Source organism: Leptinotarsa decemlineata, unplaced genomic scaffold, assembly GCF_025532065.1.
Source record: "Leptinotarsa decemlineata unplaced genomic scaffold, Ldec_3_MD MMD2_tig00004307_RagTag_RagTag, whole genome shotgun sequence".
In the NCBI taxonomy this organism is placed as follows: domain Eukaryota; kingdom Metazoa; phylum Arthropoda; class Insecta; order Coleoptera; family Chrysomelidae; genus Leptinotarsa; species Leptinotarsa decemlineata.
Genome location: NW_027412606.1, coordinates 6,119,287 through 6,134,539, shown reverse-complemented (window position 1 = coordinate 6,134,539; position 15,253 = coordinate 6,119,287). Strand labels below are relative to the sequence as shown.

At 33.8% G+C, this 15,253-nt stretch overlaps 1 protein-coding gene across 17 annotated transcripts in view; it reads left to right on the top strand.

Moving 5' to 3' along the window:
* The window catches only part of LOC111504733 (uncharacterized), a 398,322-nt gene that overhangs the window by 190,332 nt on the left and 192,737 nt on the right, over positions 1–15,253 (top strand). For all 17 annotated transcript variants that reach the window (XM_074178849.1, XM_074178864.1, XM_074178862.1 and 14 more), the window contains one exon: positions 10,057–10,281. In XM_074178849.1, coding sequence (XP_074034950.1) covers positions 10,057–10,281 — 225 coding nt within the window. The remainder of the gene's footprint in view (positions 1–10,056; positions 10,282–15,253) is intronic.

The following is a 15,253-nucleotide window of genomic DNA, read 5'->3' as shown; positions in this document are numbered from 1 at the left end:
ACTTCTGAGAGTTGTCGTTTGTATGGGGGCGGCAGATGATTAACGGAAAAACAGAGTTTAAACAGTAATAATTAAAGAAAAATTGTGACAGCATTCTATAAAATCTAAGATGAAACTCTTTGGTACCTGCTCAAATGAACTATTTTGTAAACATATATCCCTGATCTCTGCAAACTTTCATGGCTTTCTAGCAAAAAAATCCACTGAATCGAATCTCTGCAGTATCAAGCAGTTTTTGATAGAAGTAATGAACAGAAAACGGCAAGCTGACGTTTTTTATACACAGACTTTGCAAAGGCTTTCGACAGAATAAGTCACTCCATTTTACTAGAGAAAATAACTCAAATGGGTTCAACTCTTTCACTAACTCGACTTCTACGCTCTCATTTGGATCAGAGAACCAAAGTGGTTTTTTGCATCTGCACCATACTTATCACCATCCGGTGTTCCACAAGGCTCCAATCTGGCCCCCTGCTTTTCTTCATCTTCATAAATGATTTCACCTCTGAGCTTCCTTGTTACAACTTACTTTTTGCAGACGACTTGAAAATCTTTCCATCTGTCACAAGTTTAGACAGCTGCTCTTATCTCTAGTCTCAATTAGACCTGATAGATAACTGGTCTAAATACCAGTGGTATTTAGACAAAATTGTTTTTATTCATTTCATTCGAATATACTTAGCTTAAGTAGCCTTTATTTATACTGCATTATTATATAACATAATATTGTCTTGTGAATGGATTCATCTGTTGGGCAATGAATTTTTTTTTTCTTTTCTTCTCCTTTTCTTTTCAACTCAGCTCACAAAAGGGTATTTTCTTTTTTTTTGAAATTCGTAGGAAGTCATTACCAGTATTTGGAAGAAAAGTAATGTACTACTGAGTAACTGTGGACCAGTGCTCTACTACTAGTTACATTGATAATTGAGCAGAAAGTTGTAGATGATGGAAATATCTTTCGATAATTCATAAACTGAAATATTTCAAGCAACTTGGTATGATTCACGAACGCAAAATCAACGGAAACCTTCAATTGTAGGTCATCTATCTTTGGAACAATATATATGAGAAACACGAAGAGCTTCGACCATGAGATATTGGTTCGATATTTGATATTTGACCGTGAATGTTTTCTCTCAAGCTTCCATAGAAATAATTTGTGCATCGCCCCAGATAGACATCAACGGCGTTTTATCTAATATTTTCACTACTAAGGCTCGTACTCCTCAGAAATCCATTTTGTTTCCAGTTCTCAAACATAAAACCTATTAGAAATCATCGAAAATACATAAAATGTATTTTGATTATTTCGCTGATAAGAGCACTCGTGTGTCATGTCGCCTTTTACCTCAGATGCCCAAGTGTGAAGTTCTGAAAATGTTTGTTTTTTTTGTAGTTCACATTCTTTCCTAGCTCAGTTCTCACACTCACTTTCATTCATTTTTTTTTCTAGTAATTGAACTGAGAGAACTAACGATAAACTTCACAACAAACATCGTCATCACTGTAAAATAGGATCAACTTAATATTATATTTGATACTGATGTGTAATAAAGATTTCAATGATGAGTAATTTCAATTCTTGAAAGCAATTCAGATTGTTTTCCCCGAACCCAAGCAATGATATACCTAATTTGCAGATTTCATTATGACGCATCGAACTCGCTTTTAGAATAGTTTCTCACTACAAGATTGGAGTACGTAGATGTAGATGTAGGGTGCGTTATCTCTATCATGTCCAATAATATCTATAACTATGATATATAATTCCCAAAATTATTGTGATGTGAGTAGATTCTTCGGTCTCTGAAATATAAATCAACAAATCTAATTCTGACGAATGTGGCACTTAGTTTGTCTCGGTTTGTTGAAGTATATAACTTCTATTTCAAATTATGCCATCTAAACTAGTAAGTTCCCCTTTCTCCGAAAATATTCCAGAGCCCACAAGTATTTCTGACATCAGACCATCAGCCCATTTCAAGGGCTTTTATTTGATCATCAAAGAACTAATCACATACTATGTTAGCGAAATCACGTGGATCACCTTCGTTCAGTCGGGATTTCGATCCTTTTATAGCATAACCACGGCTCACAGTTCTGTCATAGATATTTTCAAATCAACTGACGGAGAAACTTACACTTGTCTCACTATCTGAAGCATTTGACAGTGAGGCATTTGACATTTCGGAATCATCCATATTGTGTAAGGAACTGGAATGGGTTGGTTTTGGTTGCGGTATTACTGAATAGACCCAAACTGATCACCTTGCTAGTAACCGCTCAACTTCAATTTCTAAAAACTTTGGTGTACCGCAGGGTACTATTGTTGGACCCCTCCTTTTTGCAATTCATGTCAGAGACTTTCATGAACTTGTCTACCGCAGTTGAATGCATCACTACGCTGATAATACATAAATGTATTGTTCATTGAATTTCACAGACCTCACACTAGTTACTGATGGATAAAAGAAACCTTCAAACCATGTATAACGTATCTTATGGACATAACTTGACCATCAACCTAAAAAATCTCAGGTCATGTTGTTTGGTCCCATAAGTGAAAGGTGTGCGAATACTTAGCGATTCATGTCAATAACAATATAATTCCTTCGATACAGACCTGAGGTTCACTTAATATTTGAGTCATTAATTAGTTCTTTATTCTATATTTTTAAACAACTCTACCTAATTGACAAATATTATTGAAAAATATTTATATTATATATTTCTATTTAGGCTATCCTTACAAAATGTTGTCTCATGCGAATTGTTTGATCTGTGTACTCAGTTAGATACTTTTATTGTCATTAAAATTTACCTTTTCTTTCTTTTTCACTACTCCCTTCGTCTATGCTTTTCTTTGATATGAACTCAAGATAAGATAAATACACTCTCCATTCGAGGTTGGGTTCATAACTAGCTATTATAGCTGAAACTTTGCCTGTCATCATTTATATGAATAATCCATTATTTTTCAACTTGATATTTTTGAAAAAACGCTGAAGGAAGACATATCATCATTATTATAAGGGTCTGCAAGCATGATGGTAATCCCAGTTTAAGTCGTGCGAATTCAACAATCTGCCTCTGCCGTATCAATCGAAAAAAAAATATAACTCAAACATAAAAGATATATGACAACCTGATTGGCGCTTCATATAGTAACATTTTGGAATAGTTGACCTTCTACCTAGTCACTAACTAATAGTTCCACTAGAATTTAGGTATAAATTGTATAAAAAATAGCATGGATATGGAAAAATATAATAACCTATTTCCACATAAAAAATATATTTAAGATAGGGGAATGATTCAATTTCATTTTGTCTTTTTGGGAAAGAAAGTTTTTGACTTTCTACTACTCTATCTGATACAAAATAAAGGGATGAGAGAATCTTCCAAAGAAAGGAAGGATGTACTCAATTTGAAAATAAGTAACTCTATACATGGATGTGTAGATCATGCAAATAAGTAACTTTCAGACACAAACTGAAAGAAAGTCCTCCTGAAACAGCTACTTTCATATAAACATTGAATTACACGAAAGAAAAAAATTATACCGAAACAAATACTTCTATATGAACACTGAAATATACAGAAAATACTTTTCTCTGCTCAGTTTGTATATCAAACATTTGTTGTGGAATAAGAATCAGATATCATTCACATGAGTTCTACTTTGAATGAATGGTAATAAATTGTACTCACATGGAACACTGTCACCCTCACTGGTATACACCGATGTTTCGCCTTAAAACACTTGCCCTAAGGCTCTTCTTTCTTTCCCAAAAATTAATCACTCTTAAAAATATAACCCCTTCAATTCATTTTGTCATTCAGTGAATTTTTAGAATTCATGAATCTTTTAATTATCAAGTATTCCAAGAGATTGAGTTCTAAACCTTCCTCTTTCAAATATTATACTCTATAATCATAGTGTAACTCATGCTTCTCTGCCAGGACATGGTTTGTAAATGTGGACTTGATCTTCACATTAGAAAACCCACTTCTATATTCTTATACTGTTTTGGGAAAAGGTTGTCGATATTCGTTCGAAAATATAATAATGAGTATGGTGTGTTTAGAGAGAAAACTCAGATTGGACTATCTGAAGAAAAATTCAACCATAATATTACGTGTTTATTCATCATAATAAAATGAAACAATAAATTCATATAACAAATAAACATGAAGATGTATAGGTGAAAAGATTGAATATCGGCCAAAGCTGTTTTTCAACTCAACCAGAAATAGACATTGTTATAACAAAAAATCGAATGAACAAAGGTAATCATATAATAACAGGTAACGTAAAATTGAAGACAGCCAATGTCAAGGCCGGGCAAGAAATTGTTCAAATAGATCTTAATTTTTTTCAAAAATTGTTAATTGTATAAAACTGAAACTCACAGGGTAGTTGATTACAACATTTAGGTGCATTATACGAGAAATAAGTTATTAAAGATATAAGATTTATTTTCAGGGATGACAGAAACTGAACCGTTCCGTTTGGTCAGACTATTATTTGTGGTAATTTTTTTGAGCTTTTGCAGTAGAGAATCAGGTTGACGAGTTGTCAAGATTATGTGGGTGTTAGTGAGAAAATGCAAAGTTCTATGTATCTCATCTTTCAACTATCCTGAATCTTGAATGGCTGAGGATATTTGATCGTATTTCCGGATACCAAACGAGAAGCATAGACAGTTATTCTGAATACGTTGAAGACAAAAAGCACCCGATTGTCTCAAATCAGGTACATAAGTGTTGTCACAGTAAAACATTTTTGACAAGATTGACAACACTAAGTTTCAACTTCGTGTTGTAGATATCGATTAGGAAACAGTTACCGAAGAACATTATGCGAAACTTGATTTAGGTAGCTAAAATGTCTTGTAAATCGGAGTTCTGGGTCGAATTACGAACCTACATTTTGATCCCGTTCAGGGATTGAAGTATTCCATTTTCAATACGTACCTGAAATAAGGTTTGATGAGCTCCCTTTCTGTCACGTCCAAAGATCAATATTGCATATTTTTTTAAATGAAGCTTGAACGTATAAACTCTGTAGAAATGTCGAAGATAGCTTGAATATCGTTGTTGAAATATAACTGAGCAGAGGTAGACTTCTGGGACGGAAAGAAAAGTATAACAAACAGCTGAAAATGGTTACAGTAAAAATATCAAGAATTATAGTCCCATATCAATAATGAGTATATTCTCAAAATTTTTTGAAAAAATCATATCTGGCGAAATAAATTATTACTTGCAAATATTCGATCTAATGACACCAATGAAAGGAACTGCAACGTTCAACTTTGTACAAGAAATACTTGATTTAATGGATAAAAAAACATTGTGATAGGTTAATTTTTTTATTCGAGTAGAGCCTTTGACACCTTGAATATTAAATTCGTATCAGATGAGCTTTATCAGGTTGGTATTCGAGGAAACATAAATCAGCTCATTATGTATTTCCCAACAAATATATATTTCCAGGTGAAGCAGAATGATATAATGTCCGATAAATTCCTTGTAACAAACGGGACACCTCAAGGCACTGTACTCGGTCCACTAATTTTTCTGTTATATGTGAATGATCTACATAATGATATGAGTAGTGATGCGATATACCTTTAGGCAGACGACACTTCCATTATTCTTTCAAGTAAAACAACGGAAGAAATGCATAACCTTGTGAACTCAGTCCTACACGAATTTTATGACTGGTGTTACGGGAATTGTTAACCAGAACAGTTAACCTGGGAAAAACTGTCTGTATGGAATTTGAAAATTCATCTCGAAGCCTACATGATTTCAATTTCATTTTCCGAAATGAATCATTCGCATAAACAAGCTCAACAAAATTCTCAGGAACAATAATGGTATATCGCACTAGTATTTCTAAAAGGACACAACTCAAAAATCAATATGAAAAAAATCGATAAATATTTCTTTATCGATCATATAAACTGTATCAAGTTGATACAGTATCAGTATATTTACCAATTTTTTCATAGTCTCAACTCAAATATACCGATTTTTGAGTTGTGGCATTTTAGAAATACTAGTGCGATATGTGTGATTGATGATTTGTTTACTATATGGTAATTTATGATCACTTAAATGAAATGAATAAAAACCACTTTTTTCTAAATACCACTGGTAGATTTTATTCGTACGACCGGTTTCGAGTTTGAACCCATTATATATAAATCTACCAGTGGTTATTTACACAAAAGTGTTTTTTATTCATTTTATTTAAGTGAACAACAATAGACTCACATTCCATTTGGCAAAAACATTAATTCCTTTGAGAATAAATTAGATACTGAAGCACTGATATCAGTTTATTTCGCCAAGTTTCAGTCCATTATTTACAACAAAATTGCTGTCTGGGGTTTAGCAACTGAGGTGGACATAATTTTCATAAAACAGAAAGCATTACTGAGACTAATTTCCAATCTAGATTACAGAACGACATCTAAAGATATTTTTTGTCAAAATGAAATGCTAACTGTTGCCTGTTTGTTTATTCAAAAAATATTTACGTATATCCATGAAAGTAGGAGACACCTAGAGTCGAGATCGGGAAGTCCATAATTATCATATAAAGGTGCATATTCACCAAAAAAGCGAGCACGAGAGAACATGAGTGAACACGAACAAACATACACGAATGCTCGCTAATGATCACTCGTGCTCGCTCGTGCTCGCTTTTTTGTTGAATACGCAACTTAATATGCTACTTTGATCATTAGCAACCCAGTTGAAGTCCCACTCAACAACTAAAATGAATTCACGCTTTCCGCACTATATCTTCCCAGAATGGAGTTCACAACATCAAAATCTAAAGGTGCGTATTCACCAAAAAAGCGAGCACGAGCGAGCATGAGCGAGCATTCGTGTATGTTCGCTCATGTTCGATCGTGCTCGCTTTTTTGGTGAATACGCACCTTTAGAAATAACTATTTGCTCATCACCCAAAAATACCATCACGCAAAGTATACAGTGCTAGTCAAAAGTCCCCTCCCCCCCTCGTATCTTTGGAACGGGTATACTTATAATAATGAAATTTGGAGGGTGGAAATAAACGAATGTAGGCTTCTTAACTGGTCATAACAGGTGACGCAATAGTCATAAATGACGTCACAAGGCCACTGTGACCAAAAATTTTAAATGGGACCCTATGGCAAGTGACAGCTCGTTTGAAAGGTATTGAAAATACCTATTCAGTCATACCAATTTTTTTTTGGCTTTCGGCTGATTTTGATTGATAAATTGAAGAAATATGAAAATTATTGTTTCGCATTTAATTAATAAAGATTTTAAAGTACGCCTCTGGTTCATTGTCAAAAAGGTTGACGTGTTTGAATTATCTACTTGTCAAAAGTGTTTATACCTTGAAAATTTACCTAAGCTATTGTTTAACGAGACGTTTAAGTGTTTACATAGGCAAAATGGTACGTACTGTAGCCGACAAAGTAGCAGCTATCTTAATAATTGGTGAATGTAGAAACAATTTCCATGCAGCGGAACGACTGTTTAATGAGAGGTACCCCGATCGCCCTATATCGAGGGTTTATTTGAGGGAGCTTCTTCGGAAGTTTGAAGCATCAGGTAGTGTTCAAGATGCCAAACGATCTGGTCGACCAACAATTAGTGATGACAAAAAAATTGACATACTTGGAGAAATGGTAGTGAACCCTACTTCTTCCACAGCCCAAGTTGCGTCTATCTGTGAAGTCAGTCAAAGGACAGTACATAGGGTGTTGGCTAAAAACAAATTTCATCCATACTAATTAAAAATGGTGCACCAACTTTCAGATGATGACCCCGACCGAAAACTAGAATTCTCTGAAACTATGTCCGATAAAATGAACCAACAACCAGGCTACATACAGACAATTTGTTTTAGTGACGAAAGTACTTTCTTTCTCAATGGAAATGTTAACACTCAAAATGTGAGGTATTGGAGTGACACAAATCCTCACATCTTTCGTGAAAAACATACTCAATTTCCAGAAAAAGTAAATGTTTGGGCAGGTATTTTGGGAAACCACATAGTTGGGACTCTTTTTCTCAATGCTAACTTAACCGGTGAATTGTATCTGGAGATGTTACAAACTGATATTGAGGCGTTAATTCTTGAAATTCTAGAAGATAATCCAGATGAATTCGACAACTTGGAAATAACGTTTCAACAAGATGGTGCTCCTGCACACTATTACGGTGCAGTAAGACGTTATCTAGATGAAGAATATCGTGGTAGATGGATTGGACGACGAGGTTCGATCGAATGGCCAGCTCGGTCACTGGACCTTACACCATTAGATTTTTTTCTATGGGGGTACTTGAAATCTAAGGTTTACGCTACAGCACCTGACAGTATTGCCATTCTGAAACAACGAATTGTTGAAGAATGTAGGGCAATTTCCGCTGACACACTGGGACGAGTACGACAAGAGTTTAGCAATAGCATTACTGCCAGGAAGTATATGGAGCACATTTTGAACACTTATTATAAGAACTGGTTTTTAAATCTTTATTAATTAAATGCGAAACTATAATTTTCGTATTTCTTCAATTTATCAATCAAAATCAGCCGAAACCCAAACAAAATTGGTATGACTGAATAGGTATTTTCAATACCTTTCAAACGAGCTGTCACTTGCCATAGGGTCCCATTTAAAATTTTTGGTCACAGTGGCCTTGTGACGTCATTTATGACTATTGCGTCACCTGTTATGACCAGTTAAGAAGCCTACATCCGTTTATTTCCACACTCCAAATTTCATTATTATAAGTATACCCGTTCAAAAGATACGAGGGGGGGAGGGGACTTTTGACTAGCACTGTATAAAGTCTCCTATGTTTGCTGGTATCCGCCTCTTTAATATACTGCCATGCGATATGAAGACACTGCCACCTCAAGTTTTTTAAAAAACAGTTGAAAGTGTTTCTATCAGAAAAAGGTTTCTACACAATAGATGAATTTATACTTGAAGTTATTAATGTCAGATCACTGTCATTGTGACGTATATATCGTAACATGTTTATTTATCTATTTCTATTCTTACTTTAATTTTAATATGTTTGTTTTACAATGTGTGTGATGTTATTTTTTTATAAAAATGACATCTTATATGAATTGAAGGAGTTATATTTTTTAGGAGTGATTAATTTTTGGGAAAGAAAGTTTTTGGCTTTCTACTACTCCATCTTGATACAAAAAAAAGAAGAAGGATGAGGAAGTCTTCCAAAGGAAGGAAGGAAGTAACTCTATACTTCTTTTTTTAAATCAAGATGGAGTAGTAGAAAGCCAAAAACTTTCTTTCCCAAAAAGACATCTTATAATATTACACATTTATATTATACTTGAGAAATATGACCTGTCCCATCTACGTAATGTAGCACAAAGGACTAATAAATCTATCTATCTATACGAGGTGAAAAGCAGGGGCTAACGGTTATATCTTCGTAACACTCCCGTAGCATCCGATACAACTTCATCCACAACAACTCTTTGAGTTCGATTGTAGAGCTATTTTTCTAATAGTGATACCAGTCATCAATCAAGTAAGATTTTGCCTCTAACATCGGGAGGAGAGTGTTGTTGCCGAGGTTATTGCTTCGGAAAGTGAACTTTTCAACAGAGAGTAATCCAAACCGTTCTATTTGTCTCCGATATCATTGGATACAGAATATAAGAATTCTGCCTCATATCCTCAATAACCAAATGATTTGTTTTGGTGTATTAAAAATAAAATCGTGGTAGAAAGGCAGTTCATAAAAAAACTCATTCATTCGCATATCAAATTGATTGCTATACATGGATCTTCTTACGAACAATCCAGTTTATTTTCACCGAATGTTATACGAAACAAACAAATACCAGTATATTTGCATCTAAAAGCATGAATAATCTGTTAACTCACAACTAATAATAACAACCTTCAATTTTTAACGATGACACAATCTCAACGGACCGTACACCTATTAATTCCATTTATTCATCAGAGAACAATCGCAGTGACTAGTTTTGTTTTCTTACAGTTTCCTAGTTTCCTTCTTAGTTGACGCTCGCGGTGGTGCAATGCGTGGTTGTCGTCATTCCGGGGTGAGAGTGATAGTACCCCCCAGGTGCGCCCCTAGCCCCACCAGGATAACGTGCAGATATGTGAGGCCGCAACGGACGCCTCATCCGCCTCCCTTAATGGAGGGGGAAGCACTGGCCAGCAGGGTGTTGGAGTTGGGACCAGTTGGAGCAAAGTTCCTCGGGTAAGTTATGATGCTATTTTTCATTTTTTATAACAGGTCAAGGTTTGTTTGTGTATTCATATAAGGAAGGAATACCTTTGGGTAGCTGTGTTTGAGGTTATTCGCGATTTATCATTGAAGTATATTTACGCAGTAACTTTTATGGTTTGTTATTGAATGAACTGAACCTCTAGTCGCGACGATTTCTATTATCATTTAAATACAGCGTAGAAACCCATGCTGGCATCAAATCCGTATCTCCATAACAGAAATATATTTCAAATAAATAATAGTTTGATAAATTTAAAGAACACGTTTTAATAGCAACACAAATTAAAAAATCAAAAATAATTCGAAACTAATTTAAGATTTTGTTCAACATCGATAATGAGTCTTATGGCTTGATGTAACTGATGACTTTCAATAAGTCTGAAATCAGAATAAATCTATTTACAAAAATATTGTCGTGAAAAAGCCTGGTATGGTGTGCCTTGAATTATATTTTAATTATGGCTCCAATCTGGCAAACAACTCCTAACCAAATATTCATAACAATTGATATTCAGCACCCCCCGCTTTTTTTAGACAATTTTGTTTTTTGTGAATAGATTTATCCTGATTTCAGACTTATGAAAAGTTATTAGTTACATCAAGCTAAAGGATAATTTCGAATTATTTTTATTTTTTATTTGTGTTGATATTGAGGCGTATTCCTTCAGTTCTTCAAACTATTATTTATCTTCCACTTTTTAGTTTTGCTTGCTATTTCAAACCCAATAATAGATATGAAGTATATATGCATGCACAGACAGTATGCTTGTCTCACTTTCTTTTCTCACACAGAGACTGTGTGGGGAAATTACTCAATCTTGACGATCCTGATCTGGATAATGAGATAACTTATGGAATAATTATATAGTCACCCTCGGACAGATCGATTTTCATTTTTAAAAATATATTTTTCTGTGATGGGAAAAAATTTTGACATTTTATCTCTGATGACAGGTAACGAAATGTAACTTGAAATTATATTTTTTTCTGCCATGGACACAACTGCTGTTGATGTACCTGGTCGCAAATCGGGTGTGGTTGTTATTTCAGCACTGCCAAACATTCTAAACACTTTATTAGCTATTTCTGTCCTGTGTGCTACCGATTCATCAACATACCCTTCAGCGACCGTTGATGACTTCCAACCGCCATGTTTCTTTAGTGTCATCAAGTCTCCCCCAGATTCAACTAAAAGTGTAGCAGACGATCTTCGAAATGAATGAACTGTATATGAATTGGCATTTTCAAGATGAAGAAAATTAGCCACCTCTTCAGGTACCTTATAAAACTGATTGCTACCCACAACCTGATTGATACATTTTCCATTGCGATATGCATAAAACAGGCGGCGATCCTTTGCTGCTGCTGGACGAAGGGCTTTGTACATTCGGTGAAATTTAATATATTATTCAGTAACTACAAATCTCCTGTTTATATCATTCTTTGTTTGGTTGAGTTTCACAATTAATAACGTTCCCGAATCTTCAATATCATCTAATGTTGCCTGGCTGATTTCACAAATTCGACAAGCTCCTGCGATCCCAAATACAACAAAAACCTTGGCCAATAAATAAAAGTCACCGGGAGCATTATTTAAAAAGTCACTAATATGTGTACTCGTAAATATCGCAGCTTTCTTGGGCGTGGAACCTTCCCCATTTTGTTTCAGAAATGTAATTAATTTGAAATATTTTTTGAACATACTTTTAATCATTGAATAATTCGCCACACTGTTGATGGCTTTTGTTGTTGTGCCAGTTCCGAAAAATAAGCCAATAACACCTTCCCCGATAAAGAACTGCATGTCTTTTTCATCTTCCATTCCATGAATCTTGAATACCCGGTTTCATAAATTTTCCACGATTTAGCTGGAAATAATTTTTGTGACGCTACTTTCGCTGCTTTTACTAACTCCGGTGGAGTCAGAGAAAATATATATATTTATATATATATATATATATATATATATATATATATATATATATATATATATATATATATATTGGTAAAAATCAAAATTCATCTTATATTTCCCACAGGCCTTTCAACGCGGAGGTCTTTTAGATATCTGTGTATGACCAGTTGATGCCACAAGTCAAACCCCTGATCTCTGCAAACCAGCATGGCTTTCTAGCAAAAAAAAATTCAGTTTTTTATAGTAGTTATGGATAGAAAAGGGCAATTTGACGTTATATACACCGATTCTGCCAAGGCCTTCGTCAGAATCAGTTACTAGAGAAAATACCTCAAATGGGTTCGAATCTCTCACTTACTCAACTTCTACGCTCTTATTTGAATCAGAGAACCAATGTTGTTTCTCATAATGGTTTTGCGTCTGCACCATACTTATCACCATCAGGTGTACCACAAGGCTCCAAACTTGGAACCTTGCCCTTCCCAATATTTATAAATGATCTCAACTCCAAGCTTTCGTGTGGCATCTCAATTTTTGCAGACGACTTGAAGATCGTTTCAATCATAAGGTTAGAGAGTTGCTAGACCTGATAGATAACTGATGTCAAATCAATAAATTGGCAATGAATGTTAAAGAGTGCAAAGTTTGCTCTTTTACACGCAATGCCAATATTATTGAGTATTTTTATACTTTCGAGGTAGAAATACTCCTTCGCGAAGAAACTGTTGAATATCTAGGGGTGACGTTCTATATCAGGTTGACATTTTTTGGCCACATCAATACTGTCGTGACATCCGCTAGAAAACTGCTTGGCTTTGTTCTGCGCAACTATAAATCATTAACTAATACTACAGCGTTAACCGTTAGTAGAACAAATTAACTTCAACGTACCTCAAGCTAATACACGTAGCCAGATTACTTCCTTACACCTTTCATTAGACCCAACCTTGGAAAAGTGTCTCCTATAAATTTGATATGTGAAAATTATAATACCCACTGAAGTCAATGCGATATTACTTTCAATCCGCTGAAGACCATTATCCAAAATTGAACAAACCATCATCTAGCTTACTGTCTTCATTTCATGTTATTTACAAATAATAATACATTAATATGTCATTTTTTTTCCTAATTCGATTATATATGTGAATTTATTTCTTGATTTGTGAAATCCTCAAAATGTCAATCTTTTATTATATATTCAGCTTGAGTAGCCTTCATTTATACTGCACTAGTGTATATTGCTGAATCGCTGGTGTTCCAATGTTTTGACAGAATCAGAATCAACAAACTTAGGCGTGCGTAGCGTTATAGAACAGTGCTTTAAAAAAATTGTTCTACAGCGTCATCTAGTGGCGAGTTACAGAAAAATTGATAGCCTAAAAACCTTCTCTATGAAAAATTACTCATACATGTCAAGTTTCATCACGATCGGTCGACCGATGTAAAAGTTTATCACTTACCAACCAACAAACATCCATTTTATATATTGAACATCCATTTTATATATTGAACTATACAAAAAACTTGTCGAATGCTTTCATAATTGATATATAATTTTTCATCAAAAATAATACATATATTTTCCAAAACGGTAAAAATACTTTACCCGAATGATCTTTTGTTTTTTTTTATCTTAATGAGTTCGCAAATTGAAATGATAACAATACCATTGGTACGTACATAATTTGAATCATCTTGTATACGAAATATAGAGAGGATTTTTGGTCTAGTTGTTCTCTTGAATAGTCAATGATGTTTACAGTGACATTGTTCTGAAGTTTATTATCATAACAGTTAATTGTTACCAAACATTATCCTTGAGAGAGAATTGAATAGATTACTCAAAATCTTTCATCATATAATTGACATCCGCTAATTTTTCCCACAGTCTAGGACTAGGGAAACATTTTCTATTGTTAAAAATTCGTTATAGATTATATACATGGAAAAAAAATATTATTTCACACCACTTTTATTTTTGTTACTTTGCCAAATTGATGATGAATGTTTTGCTGTAAGGTTTTACATGAACAGATGTAAATAATATAACCTATCGGTAATACATGTGACTTTTCTAGATTCTGTGTGGCTTATAACATCAACTTGTAACGGGGTATAAAACTAGGTTGTATTCAAAATATTTTAAAGTAATGGAGAGCGATGAACATACGATATCCTGTGCATCATTCTTATGCACATCGCAAATGCAGTCTATGATAAATTAAACTCTTGCTTATTCCCGAGATACATTTTCTATATAGAGTAGCACTATATAAAATATGTGATCTACAAAATCCAAATAGGGCTATTAGAACACATGTGATGCAAATTCAATTGGTTTTTGATCTTGTATGAGATGAATTCATGAAATATCTATTTTCGAAAAAGTACTTGTGTCTAAATGTATAACAATATAATTAAGACAATCTAGAAAAATATTATCATTAATGAAGCCCACAAATCAAGTTTCAACGATTTTATTGAAAATCTCTTCATAAATGTTCATTATTTCGAATGGTTCGTTTTTTTTAAATTCATTATTCGAACACCGAAAATAGTTTTGTTATTAGTAAGAAAGGTTGAATTTTCAATACGTTTAATTTTCATAATATGAATTTTTGAACTGAAGAAGTTATTTTTAGAAAATATTAGATTTTTGGATGAAATATTTTGACTTTTACTTTTCCATCTTCATACAGAAAATTGTAGAAAACTTTTAAATGAAGAAATAAAGCAATAATTGCTTTCAAACATGCGTAGAACATGCCGCATAGAAGGTACTTTCAGATACAAACTAAAACTAGTAATTTCTCATGAATATTGAATTGAATGATAGAAAAACACTTTCGAAACAAGTACTTTCATATAAATAATGATTTAAACCAAAAATTATATTTTTCTATTCAGTTTCTACTCCAACCATTCGTTATGGAATTGAATCAGATAGCATTCATAGGAACACTACACAATATGAACTGTGAAAGAGTTACCATATAAAATTTCACTCACATGTAACATTATCAT